The following is a 26376-nucleotide window of genomic DNA, read 5'->3' as shown; positions in this document are numbered from 1 at the left end:
TGTTATTTAAATCACTACAGTAAAATAATGAAAAACAAACATATGAGTCTTGTGTATGTTATGCTATTGACCATCGCATTTTCTGGCTTTTCTTTGTACATATTACACACGGGTTTCATAGGGGCCCCAGGTGGTTACCACACCACACATCTCAGCAGCCCCAAAAGGCCAGCAGAGCCCCCCAAACCTGCACGGGGGTCTCGGCAAGACCCCATCAGCCTCCTGGGTCTGCCCCATCCATTCACGGGCTTAAATTATGAACCAGGTGGAAATGGGGGACAAAAAAGTGCGTGGCCATGTGAGGGTTTACACGCACACCTCAAAGCAGCCCTGGGCAGTGCTGCCGCTCCCCAAGCACCCACTGGATCCTGACCTGGGGATACCTCCAGCCACAGCCGGTGCTACTGGCAGCACTGAAGTGGTTTTGGGATGCATGGTGCAGAGCCCAGCAGGACACACACGAGCTACCCTGGCAGATGTCCCATTTGGTCACCACTGGATGTGGTGGATGAATGGAGGGAAGAGCTGGTTGGGAGGATAAATCCCAAACTGCAGCCACCAGAGCAAAATCCTCACTTTGCTTTGAGAACTGACTCCATGGGAAGAGGATTCAGGTGCCAAGGGAAGCCCCGGAGCCTCCTGCCCTGCTGGATGTGCAGAGTGGGTTTTGGGGAGCATGAGCACTTCATGCCTCTCCTGAGGGCTGTGTGTGCTTGGAGGATGCATGGCCATGGAAGAGAGGACCCAAGCAGTCCCCAGAGCACCCTAGGGTGATGCTGAGCCCTGTCTGGGGCTGTATGGGTGACCCCGACAGGAGTCCCACAAAGCACAACCAGGGGTGCCCCTGAGCAAGGACCGCAGGGTGCACCAGCCAGGGCAGCAGCTCTGCTTCCAGGGCTCCTTGGCGCAAGCAGTACTGTGAGGAAGAGGAGGGCTGGGTGGCCCATGGAGTTCAAGGGACATCTTGTGGCAGAGACTGATGGCGTGTGACAACCAGAACAAGTGGTACCAGGGACAGGAGGGTCCCCTCGGCTCATCCAGAGCAGGGAAGGAGGCTCTGTGCCAGGAGCATGGCACAGGGCCGGACCACGCAAGCCCAGGTGGTCCCACACACCCTCTGCCTCTCTGCTGTCCCAGTCGTGGTTGTGCCCTGTGAGACCACCCCAGCATCCAGGAAACCTGAAAGATGGCCCTGCTGGGGGGAAAGCTGGTCCTGAGCATCTCTGAAAAGCCACTGTTAACATCTCCAGCAGCTTCAGCAAGTGCCTACATCCTTACTCCCCAAACTCCCCTGTCTTGACTACCTCTGGCCTATGCCGGTCTCATCTGCTGCAGGCTCCATGGGACTCATCCCTGGGACGGGGAGTTTGCTCAACATATGGTAAGTCTCAGAAGTGTGAAACATCCTCCTAACACATTGGAATATTGCAGTGTGGGCTGAGCCATTCAGTGATCCTAAACAAGCAAGGCAAGGTCTGCAGTGAAATCAGTCTCTACTGTCAGAGCGACTATTATTTCCACGCATGTTTATTATGCCAAGACCACTACAACCTCGACATGGGAAGAAACTGATGTCTGTTTGAACTGGAGACTAATACAGTATGAAGAAGGAATAACAGCTTATTGAGGTCGGACAGCAAAAGCTCTTCTCTCTTCCTGCTGCTCTGCCTCGCACACCTCCTCCGCCAGGCCTGGCCACCGCCTTGCTTCCCAGGAAGACACACAGTCAGGCCCTCGAGGATGCACACCGAGGTTGGCAGTCTCTTGGTGTCAGCTCAACAGAAATGGGTGGAATTAGCCCGGTTGGTACCGGCTGAGGACGTGTGTCCACAGACCTGGGTGGTGCTCGGTACAGATGCTGGCTCTGGGCAGCCTGTCCTCTCTGCCCTGGGTCCTGCTGGCAGGGCAGGTGATGGGCAAGGGAGGAGAAGCTGAGCGTCTCCAGGTCGTTCATTTTGGGCCACCAGGAGAGGCAATGTCTGTGCCCTGCTCCCCAGTGAGCTCGGCTTTGTGGGACTTTTGCCACCAACCCTCCGACAGGGCTGGCTTGCCCCAGGGCACTGCAGCTTTGCGTCGGTCCTGCCCCGGGCAGTAGCACCGGTCCGTGTAAACCTGAGGTCCTGGAGAATCAGACCTTGAGAAAGGTCCTCCCGGTGGAGCTCCTGGGGCTGGCCTCTGCGGTGTGGGGCGGTCTCCACCCGTTCAGTCCATACGTGCACCGGGATGATGGAGCAGTCTGGCCTCCCGGTGCTCCTGCGCAAGGAAAGGGGCACGGAGAGCTGGCAGCAGAGCGTTTCCAGCAAGCAAGGAAGAGGCAGGCCCTGGGCACCGGAGGAAGGAGAGCCACGAGTTCAGACAGCAACACCTGTCAGAAGATTCTTTTCAAGGCAAAAAAAGGACAGGAGAGCGAGGAACAGCATGCCTGGAGCAAGGAACCAACCTCTTCAAGCTCCTGCAGGCAACAGGCACCTGTGCAACCCCCCTCCGCTTTGCTCCTCATTAAAGGTTTGTCATTACTGCATTGCTTTTAATACACTCTTAGAGAAGAAGACCCACACACACACACCCACGCGTGCACACGCACACCCAAAGGGGACCGTTGCCAAAATATACACTATAGACAGAAGAGTCCGTTCACACTATATATATGTACAGCGTCTCTGAGCGCAGCCCGGCAGGGCTGGGGCTGGGGCTGGGGCGCGGGGCGGGCAGCGAGCCCTCAGGGCTTCACGCACTTCCCTTTCTTCTCCCGCCGCTGCAGTTTCCGAAGGCGGCGGGTCCAGGCGTCCCGCCACTGGATGACCAGGCTGTTCTTGTCGGCCATCAGTCCCGGCCGGTCGGTGGAGTTTTCGCTGATCCCCATCACCAGGTACTTCTTGCTGATCTGGATCTTGGGGCACTTGCAGGACAGGTCCTTCAGGTGGATCCAGAGGAAGTTGTCGCCGCGCTTGACCCGCTCGTCGCGGCACTTGTAGACGGAGAGGATGTTGATGGTGAACTTGGCCCAGTTGGCCACCGTCTCCATCTCCAAGATGTTCACTTGGACCACTGGGGGGACAGAGGGAGAGGCAGGGTGACAAGGATGCACCGCCTGGGGCGAGGGGGAGGCTGCAAGCCCCTGATGGAGCTGGGGAGCAGGAGGGGGCCCTTACCGTAGTCCTTCTTGCAGTACTTCTTCATGTTAATCTTGTAGTTGCCTTTGGCTGGTTTGCAGTAGGAGTCGCAGTCTGCAGAGGAGAAGCAGAGGGATTAAGAGTGAGGGTGTGCAGGGCAGCACCGCGCATGGGGTCCTGTCCCACCATGAGGAAGGGGCTGTGGGGGTTCCCCAAGACTGTGAGCCAGCCCCGGGACTCTGCTAACAAGGGGGGGGTCCCTGAGCTCACTGCAGCCCCACAGCTCACACGGACTGGGGAGGGCCCCACTGAAGTCCCTATGGGCAGCCCCCCTGAGACCCACTCTTTGTGGGACCCCAAAGCCCCCAGAAGGATTTGGGGACAGGGGGAGCCAGCAGGCAAGGTCAGTGCCGGCTGCCCTCGGACTGACCGGGCACAGCAGGGAAGGTCACCACGCCATCCTCCTGTCCTCCACAGGAGCAGAGAGCATCCCTCCCTCCCCGCAGCATCCCTTCCTGCTGCTCCCCAGGCTCCAGGAGAGGCTCATGTCCTCATGGAGGCTTTTTCTTTTTTTTTTTTTTTTTTTTTTTTCTGTGCATTTCTAAAGGCCCCAGATTTGCATCTCAAGCAGAGGGAGGGCAGGCCAGGAATGCCTCTCTCCTTCTCCCCAAAGGCTTTGATCCAACAATCGCCCGAAGCAGCCCAGTTCTCCTCCTTTCTTCGCCCCTGCCATCTTCCTTTGAACATCTCAATTTGTCTCTTTCCAAATGGCATGTTTTTCTAAGCCCATCTTTCTTCCTTTCTCTCCCAGGTTCTCTGTCCGGCTTGGCAGAGCCGGCCCCAGCCCCGGGACGAGCGGGCAGCCTCTGAGCTCTCTTTGTCTGCGGGTTGCCACAGCGATGGCTCGGGATGGAGGCGGGGGACAGGGGGGGAAACAGCAGCACCCGGTGCCAAGGGCAGGAAGGGGGAAGAGGGAAGAAAGAAGCCCAGGAGCACAAACTCGTCCCGAGCTCTGCTGCTCCCCTTTCTGCCCAGCTCTCTTTCACTGGGGACTTTGTGCCGCCTGCTCCAAATTTGTCAGCGATAGAAGGGGCTCAGCACGGAGCTGATTCCTGGCAGAGGGGGGGCTCAGCCTTACTTTTTGGCTCAAACTCCACTGCCAAGCATGTCACCACATCACCCCTGCTGCATAGCCCAGCTGCTGGGCTGGCACCGCCACCCTGTCCCTGTCCCCATCCCCATCCCTGTCCCCGTCCCGGCAGGTTACCCCAATCCCCAGCACCATGGGCGCAGAGAATTGCCGGGACCACTTGCCCTCTAGAGCTGAGCCTTTCAGTACCAGCATGACTTTTTAATGCCCCAAGCTGTAAAGTCATCTGGGGGGGCAGAAAAGACATTTTGTGGATTGGAGAGGTTTTTTTTTAAAAAAAAAAGAAATCAGAAGGGCTCCAAGGGAAAAGAGGGGGACATAAAAAAAAAGAAAAAAAAGAAAAAAAAAAAAGGAAGGAGGAGCAGCAGGAGTGATTAATAGCAGCATTCTTCTTGCAGCTCGACAGAGTGCCCGGAGTCGTGGCCACATCCCTGCCCGCGAGCCCAGCGCAGGGACAGAGCTGGGGCCATGGGTGGCTGTGGGGACAGACCCCGGGGGCACGGCACGCCGCGGCCGGCCGCACGCAGCATCTTCAGAGAGGGGCCACGCTTTGAGGTGCCTCTGAAGAGAAAACCCCGCTGGGGGCCGCTTTCAGCTCCTTGCAAATCTGGCTAGAGCTGCCCGAGCCAAGCTGCGTTTTCGCAAGGACACGCAGGACCATATGGGCTCGCCGTCCCCCCTGCTGCTGGAGACGGGGCTGGGAGCGGAGCCACGGCAGCAGCCAGCCAGCGCCACACAATGCAGGGCCAGGCGGCGAAAGCAGGCGGCCGCGGGGCACGGAAACCCCACTGGGGCCGGCCCCGGCCACGGCCACGGCCCTGCCTCGGGTCTGCAGCTCCTGGGCAGAGGAGGGTGGCAGGAACCGGAGCTGGCAGCAGCCAGCAGCAGGACGGGTGCTGGATCGGTCCTGAGCCGAGCTCGGGGGGTTGGTGATGGAGATGTGGAGGGGGTGATGGGGCTCTGGGGGGTGATGAGCTGCGGGACAGCCTTGGCCAACCTGCCAGCACCCCCCCCCCCAGCCCTCCCCTGGCTCTGTGCGCAGGAACAAAGGAGAGGAATGAAAGAGGAAAAACAATAACTGCCCTGGGCTCCCGCGCATGATTAACATCATAAAACTGTGATTCTGAAGAGCCCGAGACGGTATGTGAAATTAACGATTTGGGATTTTTTGGGGACATTTAACCTCAGCTTTAGGCCGGGGAATATTTCTCAAAGATAAAACCAATTTCTGCTCAATTTATGTTGGGAAAAAAAAAACTGAGAAGACCAAGTAACTCAAGGCATTTGCTCCCCTTCCTTGCCTCTGCACACAGGACTCCCTTACCACACATGGGCTGGGTGCAGGGGACAGAAATGACCATGCCAGGGGTGCCGGGTAGGGTCTCAGCCCCACACCCCTCACCAGGACAAGACCATGGACCACGGTGGGCCCCATCCTCCCACTCCCCATGGGGATACCCACTACCAGGGCATGGGCTGCTGCTCTTCCCACTGCATGCTCTCCACGATGGCAAAACTGCCAGGAGAAGCTGCTACCCGAGGTTCTCCTGCTATTGCAGTTAGTGGAGACGCTGCTTTCACGAGCACCTCCCTTGTCCCAGAGCATCCCTCACCTTCCCATCTCCCCTACAGCCCTCCCCTATGTGGTGTTATGCGTGCTAAAAGGATGCAAAGAGATCCAGTTTAACCCCAAAAGCTGCCCTAAGCAGCCTAAGCAGCCAGACATCCCCTCCCAGCTGCCCTCCTGCCCACCTCTCTGCTATGCCCAGGGCTTGTGGAGGGGCCAGGGGCAGCAGAGGCTGGGAACGTGTTCCCACACCCCTTGAGATGCTGCTGCAGCCCTAGGATGTACCAATTCCCCGTTGAGGTACCGCTGCAGCCCTGGGACAGCCCCAGCCCCAGCCGGCAATGTGACCCACACCCCATCCCATCCCACGCCTGCGCGGGGGGAGCGCAGGAGAGGTGGTGGGTTTGCACATCTGGTTTACTTCGCCTCGCCTTGAAAAAAGAAGGAATATTTTGTTTTAAGAGAGATGTAACTTAATTAGGTGTTACGGCTACAAATCTTTTACTGCTGACTTTGAATTCCTTTAAAGACCTGTTTTGCGCTCCACTAGTTTTGTTAATTCTGCTAACGGGGAACGAGATTTTTATTTTTTTATTTTTTTCTCTAAGTGGAAAATATTTTAGAATAATAACAATAAAAATTACAAGAAATGGACGCGGGACGTTTTGCTGCTGAGCGAGTCTGCGCTTGGGCAGGGATCAAAGCCGGACCTCAGCGGCTGCGAGGGCCCGGGGAATGCGATGCAGGGGATGGGACGACGACGCCAGCGCAAAGCCCAGATGTGAGCGGGGCCAGCAGCCGGTGGGGGGGAAGCACCTGAGCAGCAGCAGCCCCGAACAATGCCCCCCTGTTCCTTGGGGCAGCCGCAGCCTGGCACACCTGCTGCTGAGCATGGGAGGGGAGAGGGCTTCGGGGCTCCCGGGGGGGGCAGAGAAGGGGGGTGCGGGCAGCAGGCAGGGTGCAGGGTGTTGGGTACATTGCTCTGGACAGCCCCTGTCTGGGTCTGATCCCCCTCAGCAGGTCCTGCAGGACCCAGGGTGGGTCCCTGGAGAAGGCTGGGGGCTCAGCGGGCTCCTTTGCATTAAGGATATTTGAGCTAGAAGGCAGAAATCTTAAAACAACAGAGCCACAGATAAACCTACAGGCGGTTTAACACAGAGCTGCTCTGCTAAAACAAAGTAAATACCAGGGTTGCTCTCAAGTGGCATTTATTTTTATGCAGCTGGAAATACCAGACAATTCTAAGAATATTCCTACTTATACAGCACTGGAGGGGAGTCACCTTGATTAACTCTGCTCTAATTGTCACTCTCTGCTTGCAATAAAACTGTCCAAATCCCCTCCAATTTCCTTTTCTCAAAGCCCCTTCTCCAGTGTTCCCAGCTCCCAGTCAGGATCGCCATGGCCAGAAAGCAAAAGAAGCCAGAGAACAACCTTGACTTCACTTCCCTCCAGCCTCCATGCCAAAACCAGAGGAAAGGAAAGAGAAATGCCGGTCCCTGCCCCTGGCCTTTCTGTGGGGGCTGAGTGCTGAGGAGACCCCAAAGGTCCTGGGTGCACCTCCTGGTCCCTGCAGGAGCCAGGCACAGCCCTGCTGCTCACCACCCAAGGAGCAGATATGCCAGGGTGATGGGGGGGATGGCTGGGCTGTGCAGGGGGTAATGGGGAAAGGAAGAAAACCCCATTATTCCAGCTCAGACCTGGACAGCTTCTCCATGCCTTGACAGAGCATGTCCCATGTCACCACATCCCTGGGGAGACTCAGCAGCCTGTGCCTGGCATGGGGCTCCTGAGCCAGCCCACGGCCACTCCACGGGCATCCTCTCGACACCCTGCCCTCAGATATTTATACACACTGATGAGGTCTCCCCTCAGTCTTCTCTTTCCTGGGCTAAACAGGCCCAGTTCTCACAGCCTGCCCTCATACGACAGCTGCTCCAGTCCCCTGGTCATCTTCGTAGCCCTTTCCCTTCCCAGAAGGGACACAGAAACCCCTTCCCTGAGAAAGCCCTGGCAGGTCAGCTGGTCCCTTTCTAGAAAACCACAGGATCTCCAATTTTTTCACTAAAGGCAAGCTGGTGGCTGGCACAGTGGGTTTGGAGAGCTGTCTTGGCACTCTTGCTGGGTGTCTGGAGGGAGGAGAGGGGGCAGAGGGGGATGTCCCTGGGAAGGGCTGGGGCCAGGGGGTGCAGAGCACTTACCCGCAGGTGCCTCTGTGCTGGTGACCAGGGAGGTTGGGTTGATGGCAGGGATCTCTGGAAAAGAAAAGGGGAAGATGTCTTAAAGAAAGGGGTCCCCAGCCCTGGGGGACTAACCCAGGGCAGCTGCCCCCTCCCAGCCCAGCCCGGGGCAGCCCCTCTTGTCAGTGCCCCTGGGTGGGACCTGCCCTGCATGGGGCCTTCCAGCCCTGGCCACTTTGCTGAGGGACTTTGGGTCTGTCTGGAGCCAGGGAGGGCTCTGGGGACGAAACGCAAGCAAGAGCCACCCGCAAACATGGTGCAGAGGGGATTTGGTGGATCACCTCCGGGGAACTCGCTCTGAGAGACAACGGACTGGGCAAGCCTGGCCTGAATATCACAGGCCATAAAATACCGCTGGAGATACCCAAACCAAGCTTAATAAACTGGGACAAGTTGGGCCACTGACACTGCAACCCCAAGAGCCTTGAAATGCTGCTGTTGAGGGGATGGATAGTTTAACCCCTGCTGCCACCTCCAACAGTGCTAGTGGGTGCTTCAGGGAGGGACACCGTTCCTCTGCCCTTTGGGGTAGAAGCAGATCCACTGAAGAACAATGCTTTTACGGTGGCTTCAGCACATTCAGGACCTGACCATGCCCAGCCGTGTGTGCAGGTGGAAAGCACAAACCCCAGGGGATGGATCCAGCCACCCTGCCTCGGCCGGCACCCCAGCCCGATGGGGGACTCACTGATGCAGGGGGCCACGGGCGAGCGGCTCTGCTGGAAGCCCTTGGCGCAGCGGTTGCAGGTGAGGCCGGTCACGCCGTCCTTGCACGGGCACTGCCCCGTCGTCTGGTTGCAGGTCTTGCCGGCAGCACCGACTGGGTGGCAGTCGCAGGCTGGATGGGAAGAAGGAGGAGAGGCTTTGGTTACGCAGGAGGCAATGAGTGGCACAAGCCCAGGGCTCAGCCGTGGTCCCCTTGGGCAGCCACCGGGGCCCAAGCAGCCTCCCTGCCTCTGCTGAGCAGGGTGGGCAGGGAACAGAGCCAGCACGGGGGAGGCAGTAGAAGGAGGGCAAGGGGTCCCCAGCTTGGCCTCCAGCCCCCATGGACAGTGGTGCAGGGCTGAGCTGTGGGGAGAGCCCATGGGGGTGAGGCCCTCGGAGCTGCTCCCCCATGGAGCTGAAGCAGCTTGGAGGTTCTGCAGAGCCTTGGGCCTTGTTTTGGTGCCAGGATGGTCTGAAGTGGGTCTTCTCAATGCTTCCCAAGCTCATGAGCCCCAACACCTGCCCTGTCTTCTGGAGGAGCCCAAACTGTTTGCTGGAGGACGCTGTCCCTACGACTTTCCACCACAGCCTCTCCAGGGGACAAGCCACACCTGACCCGGGTGGAAGCTCATTTTCCACCCTCAGGATGGATCTGAGGTGGCTCATGGTCACACCACAGGCTCATAAACTGGATGACAGACCCACCAGGGCTTGCCCACGAGGAGCGATGTGGGAAGGAGAAGACAACACTCAGTCGGGAGAGGAACTCCCATCTGCCAGCCCAGGGCTGGGCCTGGCTATGAGCTGGAGGAGGTTATCTTGGCCTCCATCAGTGTAAGAGTTGAACGTGATTCCAAAGCAAAACAAAAACATCTCCCCCCCGCCTGCCCCCGCAGCCCCTCGATGTTATCGTTTCCCTAATTTTCACCAGATGGGGCCGGTCACAGCACCGCGGCACGGCTCCCTGGGCTTCTCCTGCACGGTGAGAAACCAGAGCAAGCGGCCTCTAATGGGGACCAGATGCCACGCTTCTTATCAGATCCTGGCTGGGGCTGGAAACGGACGTGTTTCTGACAAGGATATTTTGGGGGCTCAGCTGTGATAACAAATGGCAGTGAGCGAGAGGGCCTCGGCGTGGCGTGGGGAACACAGGGCCTTTCTTCAGCCACAGCCTGGGCTCCTGCCGGGGCAGCCGGAGCCACCAGCACCTCCACGGGTGCCGCGGGCTTGTCCAGCTCTGGGGCAGACACCTTGTCAGCCTGCTCCAGCCCCGCGGGGTGAGATGCAAAGCCAGCAGCAAAGTGCTGGGGCCAGGCCGTGGTGCTTGGCGGCTCTCCCTTGCTCGCACACAGCCTGCAGGTTCCTCCGTGCTGGCTCTGCGGGGTCTCGGAGGACGCAGGTGCCCTTGACGAGCTGGCAGGTGTGGCTGCTCCTGGAGAACGGCCACCACTTTGTCTCTCTTCAGCCAGCAAAGGCTTGAATATCTGTCAGCGAGGCTGGGCATGGGGCGCCGGCTTCTCTCACCAGCACCTGGCACAGCCCTGCTGCTCGAGAAGGGCCGTGGCTGCCAGGTGAGCGTGGGCATTGCCGCAGGCAGTACGGTTCTGCCGTGCACACAGAGAGAGATGGTCCGTGCCCTAGAAAATTTACGGCTCAAGGCATGTGTCCAGCAAGGATTTATGTAAGTGCTTAGCTTCACACGTTGTGGATAATCTCCCCGGCTTCGGCAGTGTATTCCCGGTGTAAAGTTTAAGTACATCCATAAATCTCAGCTCAATCAGGATCCAATTCATCTAGTGGGATCCTCCTCGTGCTGTGAGGAGGCTTCCGATGACTTGGCCTTTTACCTGGATCAGCAATCAAGCCAGCTTCGTGCATCCCATGACCACAGGAGACAGCTCTGTCCCAGAAGATTCCTTTGGGAGATGAGTTTTGCCGGACAAGCCCAGGCTCTGGCCCTTGCTGTGCCCCCACCCCACCACTTCCCGGGGTCCCATGAGGGCTGACTGCTGCTTCCAGCTATGGGGCAGCCCCGTCCCCATCCAGTGCTGCTGGCTTTGTGCCTGCTGCCCACGCATGGACCGTGCTGGGTGCCAGGATGCAGCCCATGGTATTGAATGGCGGAGGGAGTCACTAGCCTGGGGCTTAAGTCATTGAGCTCTATTTGCCAGAAAGCATGTCTTGCACCTAATATTGTGGGTATTTTTGCTTCTTAAGGCTTAGCTGCTGCTGCTTCACCGGTTTTCATTGGAGAAAGCTCACATTTTACAGCTTTGTTTAAATTACGGGGATTAATGCACAGCCATTCTTTATTTGACTTTTCAATTACCACTGCTGGATTAATCCTGCAGGTTCTGCGTTTTCCATCCTCCCAGCTTTTCTGCGTCACGGCACCCAGCAGTGAGGCTGGCTGCTGGCGGCTGGTGGCCGGAGCGATGCTCGCCCCTGCTCGCCCCCAGCTCGCTGGCCGGAGGCCAAGAGCTCCACTTGTGTGCTGCGGGGGGTGCAGGGGTGTGAAATCTGAAAGCTGAATGTTTTTGTGCCCATCTTCAAAACCTGGGCAGACATTGCATCCTAGCAGAGACAAACTGTTTGGACAGTTATTTAACAAAACCGTTTGGGTTTGTTGAAATCTATTATAATGGTTACTGGTCCCTGGGCTAGCATTTCAAGACCTGAATATGAGCTGAGCTTCATTCCAATGTTTTCTTTCGCTGGGTTGCTCAGCTGCTGCCCTGGACCAGCACGGCAGTGCATGTGGAGACCTTTGCTCAAAGCTCTGGGCTGCAAGGAACAGCCTCCTCGCAGCCTCCAGCTCTGTGTGTGCTTTCCAGATCTGATCTCCTTGTTTTTCCTTCTCTCCCTTTCCTTCGCAGAAGGATGGCTACCTTGAGCTGCAGGTACACAACGCATCTTTGGCAAAAATGAGCCCAAACCATCCTGTCGCAGCTCCACTGCGCGGGGCTGGCAGACCCCGGAGGATACAGGATTTGTGCCAAGGAGCTCCTGACCCACACCAATCCACTCCTGCATTAGCACGAGGAAAGGGGGAAAATGTTCTCTGCCTTGCAGGGGAGGGACAGTCGGAGGAACAGAAGCATGAAGGATTTTATTATTAACTTGGATCCTTGGGGTAGAGCCAGGAGCTGGCTCTACGGAGCCAGGGCACTGCTCTACTGCAAGATCCTCCTCAACATATGCCCCGTAGCGGGGGACAGGCTTTGTGCACATGTTCATCTGGCTGGGCTGAGCCTCTGCAGCATTTCAAAACCACTCGCGAGCCCTGCCAGCCCTCAGGAAGCGGCACGCACGGCCTCGGCTGGCAGGAGCCTGCCTCTGGCTTGGCACAGGACCCACGGGAGGGGTTTTCTCTGCAAGGGGGGCCCTGCCGCAGCCCCCCCAGTCCTCTGCAAAGCTTTGCTTGCTGGCTGGGCGAGGCTGGGTACCGCTCTCCCCTGGGTGATGCCTGGACACGGCAATGCCCAGGCCTCAGCCAGGGGAAGAAATGCATCAACCTCCTCCTGCGGCTTGGTTACTGCAGCCATAAAGTGATCGGGCACTCGGAGTCCTTGTGCACCTGTGTACTCCTGCATCCCCGTGGCTGGAGGGCACTTCCCCCAGCTCCAAGCACCGCAGGAGGAGTGGGGCATTCCCCTGCAGCCCTGGCACGGGACAGCCTCTACGGGAGGCTATGGGCAGACCGGGGGGAAGCGCTCCACAAACCTGCACCCAGCTCTCACACCCACACACCAAGGCTGGGCCGTGCTCAGCTGCCTTCCTGTCTCCAGCATCTAGCCAAATCCTGCTTCTTTAACTATTTTTTTTTTTTTTTTCTGTAAGTGCTCTCTTCCCCGGTTGGAACAGAAAACGGGAGCTCAGTGCACAGGAGAGGGTGGTGCTGGGGACCCCAGCCCCAACAGTGAGGGAAAAGCCTGCAAGGCTTCCACTTTACTTGGGATTTTATCAGGCAATTATGGTAGAAAACTGGAAGGAGACGGACACCAGGGAGGCCAAAACCCTTCCTTTGGTGGGGAGGACCATTCCAGCCCACAAAGGATGCTCAGTGAGGTGTGGCAGAGGCAGCACCGCCACCCTGGTGCCCTGGTGCCTGTCAGGGTGAACCATTCCTGCCCCAAAGCCCCAGTACTTGAGCAGCCCCACGCTGAAATCCTGGTCTCCCCATCCTGGGTGCCCAAAGCTCCTCTTGCTGCCACAGGGGCTGCAGGGCCTGGTACTGAGCAGGAGTAAATGCAGCCCCATCCACAGCCCGGCTGCGAGGAGTGCGCACGTGTGCTGGGCTGAGGGGGGGCTTCGCCGCGGCTCTGGTTCAGGCAGCCCCCTCTCTGCCCCTCCGGAGGAAATGACTCAGGGCTTTTCCACGAAACCACAGGCTGACAGGCTTGCCGCCTGCCTGGCTGCTCCTGCGCACGGAGATCGCTCGCCTGGGGATGTGGGGGGCACCCCCAGGGACAGGGGGTGCTGAGCGCAGCGCTGGCAGGGGGGAAATCCTGAGGGAAAGGGTGATGGTGCTGAAGCAGGAGCTGGGCCTGCTGCCATCCGTCTCGTCCCGCAGCCGCTCAGAGTCACGGCTTCGGTGAGTGCCACGACTTTTCTGCAAGGAAGCTGAATTTCTGGAATAATGGGACACTGCTGGCAGCGAGAAAATTGGGGGCTGTCCCCAGCATGCCCAGTGCTCCCCAGGAGCAGGGCGCAATCTGTGTTGGGGTGGCACAGAGCCTCGGGGTGTGCAGCTTGCCCTGTCTCCTCCTCTTCCTCTCTCCCACTGTTCCCTGGAGGATGCTGGCACCTGGCGTGGCTTTGGGACCTGGCTGCCACTTGAGGGGAGCCCTGGGAACCAAATTCTTCACTTCCACAAGGTTGCTGCCCAACACCAACTCCAGCAGCCATGTAGGCCCTACATAAACACACATAGACAGTGCTCGCCTGCTCTGAGGGTGCTTCATAAGCCCGGGAAGGCCCCGTCCCCGTGACACCCTCCCTGTCCCCCGCACACGCAGGGAGGCAGCTTCCACTGCTATCTGCACGGCACGGTGCTGGTGCCAGAGGGGAAGCTGCACTCCCTTCCGGGAGATACTTGCAATCTCAGCTGGAAAAAAAAAAAGGGATCAGGGGTTAGTTCCTGGCCTCACAGAAGCCGTGGCAGAGCCTGCTGGCGGGGCCAGCGTGTCAGCCTGCGTGCCAGCGGGCCGGGGGGACGGTCAAGGTGTTTTGTCATCTTACGGTCTCTGGTGAAACCATTGTTTGGAGGCTCCGCAGAGGAAAGAGGATGGACAGAGAGATAAGGCAGGCCAGATGGGAGAGGAGAAGTTTGGGTTTGGCACTGGCCAGGATCTGTGAGGCCAGGCTGCATCTCTCTGGCTCCGGGCTGGCTCTGGGACAAGCTGCCCTGCCCATCGGTGCAGAGCAGCAGGGAGCTGGAAATCACCACCAGCATCACCCCGACCATCCGAAGGTGAGGAAGCACTGCAAATCCTTTAGTGAAACAGCCTGAAGGCATCCACACATATCTACTATGCTGGGAGTCTTGGAGTCAGAGACCAAATCCCAGCAAATCCCAGCACGCCTCCTCCAGCGCCTGCCCAGCTCAGCATCTCTCCAACACCGACCACCGGTGGCTGTGCCCGCAGTCACCACAGGGCCAAGAGGCCAGACCCCCATGGCACTGGGGGCTCCCCCGAGCTGCCTGCTCCTGCAGGCCATCCTCCCCATCCCTTGAGGTTCTGGGAGCCTGCAGAGATGCTCGGCTCACAGCCATTCCCTCCCCGGTGCCCTGGGGGAGGCGGAGAGGTCCTGGCTCACCTTTGCAGGCCTTGCGGTCCGTGATGGACTTGCTGAGGTCGCGGTAGAAGCCCTCCTTGCAGTAGTGGCAGTGGCGCCCCGCGGTGTTGTGCCGGCAGTTGAGGCAGACCCCTCCGCTCTTCCTCCCCGACAGCTTGTACAGCTCCATGTTGAAGCGGCAGCGCCGCGCGTGCAGGTTGCAGTTGCAGGCTGCAAGGGAAGGGGAGGGTGAGGCAGAGGTGCTGCCAGGCAGGAGGAGCCAACAGCGCCCAAATCCCTGGCGAGGAGGGGGCGGCGGGGCTGACCAAAACGTCGCAGCCCACCAGTCGGGCTGCGGGCCCCCGCTGGTCCCCGGCTGGGCCGCAGAGGTGGGGAGCAGGGCAGGCAGGGCTCGGCACAGCCGGCCCCAATGTGCCGTCCAGATGTGCAGCATCCAGAGCCCCATGGGGCCAGGGCTGGGAGGTCAGCGCGGAGACGGGGCACGTGTAGGGACGGCACACGGGGGAGACCTGGCTGAAGGTGGGACAGAGGGAGGGCTGCCACAGGAAAGAGGGTGTCCAGCAGCACCAGCTGGGCACCTGCAGCCCCGCTGGCCCCTCTTTCTGTCCCTGTTTGGGGCCAGCCCCTCCCCAGCAGCCCGAGCCCAGCCACCAGACCACCCTCCTCGTGCCGTGCTGCTGCGGCCCAGCATGGAGCAGTGCCGGGTGCCAGCCCCAGCACCAGCACCAGAGCCCCCAGGCTGCGTTTTGTTAGGGCTCTGCCCTGCGTGCACACACAAAAACACACACAGGATCCCACACAGTGACACGCAGGGGCACGCGCATACAGGTGTGCACGAGCACAGGAGCAACACATGTTCACATGCACGTGTGCGCACACGCAAACGTGGGCACGTTCTCTCACGTGTGCACACATCCACGCTTGCAGCACAAGCATGTGCATGAGTGTGCACGCTCACACGTGCACATTTGCACATTTGCACACACACAAACGTGCATGCCCAGATGCTTGCACGTGCCTCCCCCCCGCCCCCACGAGCGCGCTGATGTGAACACACACACACACACACACACACACACACACACACACTCACACACACGTTATTTCTTTCATTAGCCACAGGAACCATGAAGAACCCCCCCCACACCCCCCCGCCCGATTCCACGTGTGTGAGATAAAAAGGAAAAGCAGTGCCAGTTCCTGTTTAACACTCTCACAAAAAGATAATGGGAACAAGATTTCCTTCAGCGAAACGTGGCGCCCGCCCCCAGCCCCCTCCCCGCGCTGGTAAATTGAGGCTGGGTGAGAGTTTTTCCAGGCGTACTGTGAAATTCATTAACATGTCAGCCCAGATTTAACTGCTGGGCCTGCTTGTCGTTTGTGTGAAGTTTCCCCCGCTCACCCCCCCGGGGCCGCCTGCCCACCACACCGCCGGGAGCACGCTGAGAGCTTCAGCCCGTGCAGATCAAACGGCCGCCGGCCGCCTCGCCCCCCACCCCGCTCGCCCGGCCGGAGACCGTGCAGCAAACCCCAGCCTGGGAGCCCTCTTGGAGGCTTAAAGGAGTTGGGCAAAAGCCCGCTCCCGGCCTCGGCACAACCCTGCACGCTCAAACCTCGGCTCCCCCGAGTTACGAGATGAGTGTAAAAATCACACGGCAGGCACAAAAGCGATGCTTGGGCAAGGCGGAAGGTGCCTTTTGGGGTTTGTGCCTTTTGAGGTCGCTTTTTTCCCCAGTGCTGGTGGGAAACGGAGACTTTGTGAAGCAAGTTCTCACACGTGGCTGGATGCTGAAGAAAGCAGAAAGAAGCTGGGTGGTGGGGGTGCTGCTGGCGTGGTGGGGATGCGGCTGCGCCAGGGATGCGGCTGCACCAGGGACGTGGTGTGCAGAGGAGCAGTTCTGGGGGTGAAGGGGCCTCGTTCTTGCCTTGCTGCACTCCAGGAAGGAAGCGCAGTCGGGTGGCAGCTCTGCTCCCCACCGCGCAGGGTAAGGGCTGTGCCCCCGCCAGCTCCCCGCACCCTCCGGGGAAGCGGAGGGGATGTGAGGGGTGGCAGAGGAGGAAGGTCGGGTAAATGATTCGCCACTCTCTCGTCACGGGTCCCTCTCTGCCCGTTTAATTGGTGATGGAGTAACTGGCCCGGCCTTTCCGTGTCGTGGCTGGCACAGCCAGGGGCTGGCTTGCTGCCCGGCCGCCCTGCTGGCATGTCCCCACCAGCCCCAGGGCCACCACTTGGCAAGGGGGGCCACCAGGAGCTGCCCTGAGGGCACGGGGGTGGCAGGGGTTATGGGGGGGGGCTCAGTACGGAGATTTGGCTGGGCTTGGCCACACCAGGATGGGGAGGGGGGCACAGCACAGAGCACCCAGCACCGGTCAGAGCAGACGGGTGCCCCCCATACTCGGCTAAAAACTTGTGCTGTTCCTCAGCGCTGACTCGGTCGCAAGCTCTGTCTGTCTCCTGTTAATCACTAATTAAAGGCTTGAATGTTCCCTGCTGTTTGGGGTATTAATAAGATTTTAATTGCACAGTTTGGGGCTAATTACGTGGTAGTTCGCTTCCGCCCTTGTACAGTATGCCCAATTAAACAATCATATGATCAATTAAACAATCACAAGATCTAATAATTTGCAATAATAGACTAATTAAACGCCAACACCTTGCAATAGAGCAGCCTCCTGTCCTCCTTTTGATGGTTTTGAACCTCTGCCCGGGCCCCAGCCTCCCCGCCACCTCCTCCTCTCCCCAGCGGGAGTTGAGAGCGGAGCCCGGGGTGGGGGGCACGGGGCTGGGAACGCAGCCGGGGGGCACAGCACGGGCAGCAGGCGCGTGGTGGGTGCTGGTGCTGGGGGGCAGGAGGGGGCCGGCCGCCCCCACGAGCTCCCTGGGAATAATTAGTTCACGGAGCTGGCTCAGCGAAACCCTAGACCGGCCGCCGCTGCCAACCCGCAGCGGATTCGAGCTACGCCCCTGCTTTGGCTGGAGGGGCGCCCAGCCGGGAGGCAAGGCTGCACCTCGCCCCCGGGATGGGGATCGGGGCCAGGGGAGCCCCTCTGCCCTCCCACTGCCCACATGCAGGCAGGGAAGAGCCCACCCCATGGGGCTGGGGACAGGGCTGGGGATAGGGCTGGGGCTGGGAGAAGCAGCAGGGGAAAGGGCTCAGGGAGGGGGATCGGGGGCTTGTGGCTGGGCTGCCAGGAAACAGGAGGAGAGGAGGAATCCCAGAGCAGGGAGGGGATGAGGCTGAGCCACCCCGTCCCAGGAGCAGGGTACACGAGTGCTGATCCCCTGCACCACAGCCGGACACCTCGTCCCTGCTTGTGGCACCAGTGAGAAACAGCCCAGGCCAGGATCCCCTTAAAAAGGGGATTTATTAGGGGATTTCGCATCGGGAGCACTGAGATAAAAGCAAGAAAGGAAATATACCCGGGAAGGGTGCAGAGGAAATGGGTGAAGTGTTGGGGAGCCTGCAAATTCCACCACCACTTTGGAGACTGGCATTTTTGGGGCACGGACATCCCGGACTGATGCCCTCATCCCCCAGCCACTCTGCTGCCTGGCCAGAAGCGAAAGGAGCGAGGTGCTCCCAGGCCTGGGCAGCCCCTTCCCACGGAGCCCCGGATCAAAGCGAGCCCCGAGCATTGTCCCTGTGCTCCGTGGGGTGGATCCTGCTCGTGGAGCAAGGTCTCCCCTTTGTGCCGCGGCACTGACAATGGGAACAAGAGCTCCAGCATTACCAGCGAGTGGATCAATTACTTCCAGTGGCTGCCTTGCACTAATCGGCTCCCCCCTGCCTTGGGGACAGCCTCCTGACCAGGGGACTGAGCTCCTGGTGGCAGCGGGGACCAGGAGCAGGGGGAGGTGGCACAGCTCCACCAGAGTTATGCCGATGCATCACCTGGGGGGCTCTGGATGCCAGTGCCTCTGCTGCCGCCTGCCCTTTTGCAGAATTATTCCACACCAGGCACCGGGAGAGGTGGATCATGCCCAGGGGACAATGGCACAGCTCTGCGGACAGCCCACGGGGCCGTGCACCCTGCAGCACGGGGCTGGTGCCTCGCCCTTTGGCCAAGCTGCCACAATCAGCCTGGCTGTGACATCCCCAAATCCGTTTTCCAAGGTGCCATTCCCCCCTGCAACCATGCGGCACGGCGGCACCCCCCTCCCCACCAGCACCACAGTCCCCCCGTGGGGCACTGCCCAGATCTCAGGCTGCGAGGACCGCTCCTCCTCCTCACTTCCCCGTGCCAGCCACCAGCAGAAATTCCCACGAAATAAGGAAAGCACAACCCACAGGAACCCCGCGGGCTTCCCCAAAACAAGCAGCCACCTGCCTAGGCCTCCGTCCTACTCCAAAACCAGGGACTACGTCAGCCTCTGTGCAAACTCCCAGGAAAGCAGGGAGGGGTTCTTTTTTTTGTCCCCAGCCCCAGAGGCGTGCGTGGCCATCCCGGCACCGCAGCGTGGAGCAGGACGGCTGCTCGTCCCCAGCCCAGAGCAACCAGAGGCTCCTGGGCACAGAGCCCTCCACCCCTGCCCCTCTGCTGGCTTGGGGCTGCCAGGCTCCAGGCGCACCTTCCTCCTCCTCCTCTTCCTCCTCCTCCTCCTCCTCGTCCTCCTCGTCCCCTCCTCGGCCAGGCGCGACCTTCGGCACCGCGGGGCTGGGGCGCGGGACGGAGTCAGAAACCCCGCGGTCTGGGCCGAGCAAAGGGAACTTCCCGGGCGGCCTCTCCTTTTAATTGGTGCTAATTGCTGCGTCTGTTCGTGCTGGCTGGGGAGATGTCATTGTTGAAAGGCACAGAGGGGAAGGCTCGGGGAGCTAATCCAGCTTTCAGCCGCTAAGCCCTTCGGAGGCGTGTGATGGAGAAGCTCTTTCAGGTCCCTTCAGAGAGGGCACAAAGCCCGAGAGGGGAAAGGGAGAAAGAAGGGGATCGAATCAACAGGAAAAAACACTTTCACACGCAGCTTGGCTACGGGCCTTTGTGTGTGGGGCTTGTCAGGGTGTCTTGAAGGGACCGCTCTGCGCCCCCACCTCCTCCCTGCCTTTCTTTTCTCTCCTTCGATTATCTTTTCAGCCCCATCTGCCAAAACGGTGACCTGGCTGGGGGCGGGGAGGGCTGCAGCCGGGATGTGCAGGAGCAAGGCCTCACACGGGACCCCCTGCCCTGGCCAAGGATGCCGGGAGCTTCTCTAGCGCTCCCCCAGCCCCAGATCCTAACCCCGGGTCTCAGGCCGGGGTCTGCTCCAGTTTAACCCCCCCGGAGCTGGCAGAGCCTCCTCTGCTCAGCTGTGTCACTCAAACAGAGGGCACGGTGCCGACGATGTGCCCCAGGATCCCACAACTCCGGACATCGGGGTCAGGGCTGGGGTCCTGCTTTTGGCCCCCACCTGAGCCATCCCCAGCCACACCTACAGGCACTGGGGGCAGGGTGCGGAGCAGAGGCGGTTTCCAATTTTTGCTCCAAAACTCGTCTTTCTGAGACAAACGGGGAAGCGCCGGAGCTGACACATTCCCACAGGGCACGAGGTGTTTTTAAAGCATCAGCTCGGACACTTCATTTGCATCGACTGCCTTTTTAGCCATTCTCAGAAGAAATCCTCTGCAACACAGATATATTTAAGCCGACAGCTGGGATCTCAACAAGACATCGATCACAAATACTAACAAGTCCCTCTGACCTCTGGCACATCCAGTGAGCCTTTCAGGGGCTGATTGATGGTATGGCTTCCCTTGTCTCCATCCTCCTGCCACCCCCTGGGACCTGGGCTCTGGTCCAGGCAGAGCGAGAGGTTGTTCCCCCTCTCCCAGAGCTTTGCAGGGCTCTGGCATCCCTCACCCTGCACAGATCAGGACAAAAGGCAAAAGCCTCCACAGAAACCCTATAGAAAAAGATTCGAGAGTGGGGCAGGAAAACAATGTGGGTTCAATACTTGTGAAAAGTTTCCGTAGATTACAAGTGCCTTTGACTCACATAAACCTTTTTAAGGAGAGATGAGCTAAAACCACTGCACACAGCACCGTGCCAGACCGAGCGAGAGGGCTAACAGGCTGAAATGGGGTAGCTCAGACATTTCCTTAACCCCTGCTGGGTGGAGAAACCCAGCTGCTGCCTGCTCCCGGCCCAATGCAGGTGACCTCCGTGCTTTCCCTGGGGACGAGCAGCTTGCTGCCCAAGGCAAACACCCCTTGCCGACACATCTCAGCACACTGCACAGTCCCCGTGTGTGCCAATGTGCCAAAAAACCACCGTGGTGCCTTTGGAGGGTTTGGGAGCCAAGCAGCAGAGCAGAGGAAGCAGAGGCTCAAATCCATGCCAGGCACTCATGCTCAGCCCCACAGCCACATCCCTTGGGTGCTCAGGGGTCCCAGTGCTGGGGAAGGGGGGCGCAGCGCGGTGGTGATGGCGATGGTGGGGGTCACTTACCCAGACACTCGTTGGCCTCACGGGCGCTGGCCCGCTGCCAGGGCCGGTCGTAGTGGAAGGGCTTGCAGCGGTCGCACTCGGGCCCCTCCGTGTTGTGCTTGCAGTCGCACACCAGCTTCTGCTCCTTGTCCTTGACGCAGCGCGAGGCGTGCCCGTTGCACTTGCAGCGCCCGCCGACCTGCAGCTCGCCCACCGCGTAGTAGTAGGGGGCCGCGCCGGTGCCCCCCTCCTCCTCGCCAGCCTCGCGCCCCCCCAGCTCCCGGAATTGGTGGGGGCGGCTGAAAACCACCCTGATGTCGGTGGCCGTCACCCAGTCCTGCAGCACGGGGCTGCTGTCGAAGTCCTGGGCGGAGGGCCGCCCGTCCAGGGTGCTGAAGGCGATAAGCCCCCCGGTGAGCGGGTAGAGGTCGGTGAGGCCGTCGGTGCAGAGGGCCTCCTGCTCGTTCTGCTTGGTGACGGTGGCTTTGCTGGGCTTGCCGTAGATCTTGCGGCACTGGGAGGAGTAGTACTGGTAGGGCACCCACGTCTTGCCGTAGTCCATGGACTTGAAGATAGCGGTGGACTCGGGCCGGGGCGAGCAGAACTGGAGGCTGACGTAGACCACCTCGAACTTCTTGCCGAGGGAGAGGGTGAGGGTGACGTTGTGGGGCGAGTGGTGCAGGGTCTCCGAGCGCCAGCACGTCATGTTGGAGGCGGTGTTGAGGTCGGTCAGGTAGGCGGGCGGGTGGGCTTTGCGGGGGTCGGAGGCGTTGCAGTGCCGCGTCGGGGGCTTCCCGCAGGTGCTAGAGGCGTGCACCTCCTTCCCGAAGGCTGCATTGACGAACTCAGGGATGCAGCGGCGAGGAGCTCCGCTCTCGTCGTAGCAGGGGTCCGGGGGGGTCTGCTGGGCCACGAATGGATTCACCGCCTGGGAGAGGCGCAGCATGCTGGTGGTGAGGAGCAGGCGCAGGAGCTGCAGGACCTCCATCCTCCCGGGGCCAGGGGAGCGGCTCCTCCCTGGGACGAGAGCATACAGAGTGAATCGCAACCCGGTGCAGGGGGCTGGGGATGTGCCTGACACCCAGGCCCCTCGACTCGAGCCCATTCCCACCCCGTGCCGACCCACGGAGCACCTGGGGAGCGGGGCAGGGAGGTGGTTAGCTTGTGGTGCCGTATTTACAGCACCAGAATGAGGAGGACAACACCAGTTTCCAGACCTTTCCTGTAGGAACACCTCCCGGGTCTCAGGCAGGGCGGGGATGTTCACACCTGCCTGTGGCTATCAGGCTTTCATGCACGGCCCCGAATGCACAAGGTGATGCCCCTGAGCTGAAGCAGATCGACTCCGACAGCAGGACCATGGAGATGGGAATTAGCCCCGCGACGCTGTCACAGCTGGCCGAGGCCACAACCCTACACCTCTTTGCCTTCCTGTGACCCTGCAGCATCAGGCGTCTCTCTTACCTCTGACCCCGAGAGGTCTACGAGCCAGTAGCCCTCCAAATCACACCACCACACATCCACAGCTTTCCCACCGGCAAGAGGTCACTCTTGCTGCCTCTGCCCCACAGGAACTGCCCTCACCATGGCACTGCCACGGGAAGACACCCCTCATCCCCCAAAAACCCAGCCCCTGCACCCCTCAGCACAGCACTGCAGGGCCTGGTGGTCTGCGTTGTGCCAAACTGCTAACGGGGGATCCTACTCACTGCCCTGCTCGGCTGCCAGTGCCCAATGCCCAGCTCCGAGCTGGCCAGAGGGAGCAGGGAAGGCGATGGCACCCCTGAGACCTCCCTGGCACAGCCAGCCCTGCGCTCTGCTCCCCCCGCTGCTGCTGGCAGGGGAGGTTTCTGCTGCTGAAAATCAGCAGCTGCCTTCGTGGCCTGCATCTCCTCAGCAGCCACATCCTCTGTGCTCGGTGGCCAGGCACCCAGCAGAGTGCAGGACAAGGGATACTGTCCCTGGGGTGCCCAGGGTACGGGGAACCCCCTGCTCCAAAAGCGAATGTGGGCGAGTGCCGTGGGAGCAGAGGTGGGCATGTGGCCCCTTCCCAAAAGGTGATTCTTAAACCATGCCCGAGACCATGCCCAAAGGCAGGTTCCCGTGGGCAGCAGGGACGTGGCTGTCACTGCAGTGGACGCACTGTGCCACCCGGTGTGCTGCAAGCACTGCTGCACCGCGCTGCAGCCGGGAGATACGCCTCTCACCCCAAACCCTCTCCTCCCCGGGCAGACTGCGATGAGAACACGACCCAGTGCCAGCACCCCGACCCAGTGCTATCCACCAGCAGCTCCTGTCCAGGGGGCATCCCTGCAGCCTGCAGCACACCTGCAGTGCCTGGTGAGCAGGGTCTGGGGAGTGGTGACACCAGGAGACCGAGGACCTGCACACAGCAGGGACAGAAACGGAGCAGGGGTGGCACTGCCAGCGCCTCACTGCCTTTAGCCAGGTTTGCACCACGCATGGCAGGTGAGCACCCTTGTGTGCCCAGGCTTCCACAAAAACACCTTTCCAATCAGGGAATAAAGACCAGAACTCCCCCCGGAGGTTCAAAACCAACTATTCCCCCCTGCAAACGTAACAGCTTGGTGTTACAGAGGGACACCCTGCGGGAAAAGCTCGGAGCAGGGGGCAGAGAGCAGAAAGCCCTGGTGGTGACGGCGCCCCAGCAGCCAGGAGGTGCATCCAGCTGCCCAGGGCACCCTCCAGACCCTGCCCAGGGACGTCTCCTCCACCCGCAGCCGCATCCTGCTCGGCGCCCCCGGATGCAGCCTGAAAATGCTGAGAAACCACCCAAACCTCCAGCATGTAATAAGCACGCTGTCGGCTGGGATCCGGCAGCAGAAGCTGTGGGAATGAACCCAAAGGCTGCTGCTGGGAGGAGGCCAGCCACGGACACGGCTCTGCTGCTGCCGGCGGGGGCCGGGCCCCCTTCCCCTCCCGTCCTGCGCCCCCGCACCCGACGGCAGCCAGGGGACGAGGCGGAGGCGCTCAGCCTCAGGGCTGGGTTAGCTCTGCCTTTGGGGCGCATCGGGGGGGGTACTGGGGGATGGAAGATCACCCTGCACTGCCTCCCTGCCTCCGACACCCATGGAGAGAGGCTTTCCCTCCCGTGCTCCGTGGTTTGGTGCCCAAATTTTGGGGCTCTGCTGGGGAGGAGCCGCTCGGGAGCCAAGGCTCCGGCGTTTGCCGAGTGGCGTGTCGGCGCTGCGGAGGCACCGCGTGAATGGAAATCATTATCATCCTCGAGACCACACACATGCACACACACGCTCCGTGCACAGCTCACCCCATTATCCTGCTGAAAGGGAGCCGGGGCCGGTGGTCTCCGCGGGCCTCACCTCCGTATCGGAGAGGAGGGCAGCTGCAATCTGCTCCCTTTTATGCATATTCAGCGTGACCCCTGGGCTGCCGGCAAGCTGCCAGGGAGGCCCGGCGGTGGGTATTTCTCTCCCAGCCCCACCTGCCCCCCTTCCAGTCCCCATCTTCAGTGCCTCCAGTCCGAACCAAGTGGAGACACCGCTCCCTGAGCGAGGGAGAAGGCGCTGAGCCAGCCCCAGGCACGTCAGCAGCACCAATGACCCCGCGCCGGATCCACAGTATCCGACTCCAGACCCCATGGCAAGGGTGCCCTGAGGGTCAGGGTGCCCTGGCATCTTCCAGCCGGGCTGTGACAGCAAGGCCGTGGCCAGCGGCCACCAGCTCAGGGCCACTGCCGTGTGCTGGCAGGAGCGCAGCGGCGCAGGGCTCGCCCTCCCCGAGGAAGCGGCCGCCACCCCAGCTGCCGCCGCCGCGCTCCTCCCCAGCAGCGGCTGCATTTTTGAGGTGGGCGATTTCCTCACTTCTCTGTTTGGGGAATGCTAATAGCCGTGCGGTTTGGAAGGAAGTCCCGATGCCTTAACACTCAGAAGTGCTTTGCGCTTTAAAAATTAGCTACTACGCACAGCACCTCCGCACCCTTTCTCCCCGGAGCAGCTGCCTCCGGAGGCGCTGGCGGCGGCTCGCTGCCACCCCAGCCCTGCCAGGGGCTCCCTAGGGTGCTGCTGCCACCCTGCCCCCCCCGGGAGGCACCACGCCACCAGCCGTACTGTGTTCGGGTGCAGACATGAGCTCTCAGTGCCTATCGGTCCTGTTTGAAAGACCTAACACCCCAAGGCAGGTGCAGCAGGTGAGCCAGGACAGGAGGAGCAAACCTCCCCAAAACCCCGACCCCGGTGCCTGCCCCAGGCCCAGGGTCAGCGCGGAGCAGCGCAGGGCAGCGGCAGCTTTGCGGAGGTAATTACGGGATTAAGTGGAACAGCACGGGGAGGGGAGGGAAAGGGGTTATTAGTCAGATTTGATCCCGGGACCTTTGCGGCACTAGAACAGCCTTCTCCAATTAAAGCAGCGGGGGAAGCCGCGAGCGGCCCGAGTGATGGCCGGCCGCACGCTGCAGCCCGGCCACCGCAGCGGGTCACAGCGTGTCCCTCGCAAATCCCCTCGGGGCTGCGTTGGAGGCCTGAGTCATGCGCTGAGAAATGTGGCTTCAGCAAGGGAGGGCACTTGCTGTCGTGGAGGTGGAAGGGCAGGGGATGGGGATCCCTTCTGCATGGCCCTGCTGGGCAGGGGGGAGCAGCTGGGCTGTCCCCGTGGGCCACGAGCACGGTGCTGGGCTCAGCCGGCCCTCCTGGGGGGAGCGTGAGCCTTGGTTTGGTCAGGGGATGCTCGGTCCCTCCCGGGTGCAGCTTCATCCCACATGGGGGGCGATCCTGGGTGGCAGCACTGAAAGCATCCCTGTGGTGGGACACAGCCACGGAGCAGGGGGCAGGAGGGCAGGAGACACCTTCCAAGGGACCCGAGTAGATAAGGGGGATCCAGCTACATGAGGATGTGGGAACTCGATCCAAAGGATTCAGATAGGGCCAACCCACACGGCCAGCTCATCCCAGAGCTGTGCTGGCCTGGGCAAAGCCCCGACAAAGCTGAGCTGCCTGGCTCAGGTGCCTGCAGAGCGGACAAATGATGTGCTCAGACAGCACTCAGGAAAGCTGTAAATGGGCACAAACCACCAGGGCGCGTCCCTTAAACAGGATGGAGCTGCTACCAGCACTTGTGCATTGCCACCTTGTTATGAGCCCCTGCTGACGACAGCATCCCCAGTCCCTGGCTGTGGGGCAGCCCTACGGAGGGGCTGCCCCAACCCCACAGCCAGGGGAGCCACCAGGCCCCCGGGCTCCTCGCCCACCCCTCCATGCCCACCCGCCGAGCCGGTGCCAGCTGGGGGGCTTTGGGCCCTCCCAACGAGAGGAATGCGTCAGGACCAAACCGGGCTCTGGACACGGATAAATCGTTCCATGTGTCGCTGGGCTGAAAACACAACCGAGAAATATTTAAAATGAAAGGAAAAACCCCACGCAGCCAAGG

At 60.4% G+C, this 26376-nt stretch overlaps 1 protein-coding gene across 1 annotated transcript; it reads right to left on the bottom strand.

Moving 5' to 3' along the window:
• Positions 1-2719: 2719 nt before the first annotated feature.
• NTN3 (netrin 3) lies at positions 2720-21961 on the bottom strand (the record flags this gene model as incomplete). Its single annotated transcript, XM_084295992.1, has 6 exons — positions 2720-3048; positions 3153-3227; positions 8032-8085; positions 8759-8908; positions 14596-14784; positions 20995-21961. The coding sequence occupies 6 exons, from the start codon at positions 21959-21961 to the stop codon at positions 2720-2722; spliced, it is 1764 nt and encodes a 587-aa protein (XP_084152118.1).
• Between the last annotated feature and the right edge of the window lie 4415 nt (positions 21962-26376).

This window comes from Netta rufina, assembly GCF_964035555.1.
Source record: "Netta rufina genome assembly, chromosome: 15".
Taxonomy (NCBI): Eukaryota; Metazoa; Chordata; class Aves; order Anseriformes; family Anatidae; genus Netta; species Netta rufina.
Note: the sequence above shows the minus strand (reverse complement) of the source record. Positions and strands in the feature narration are given on the sequence as shown.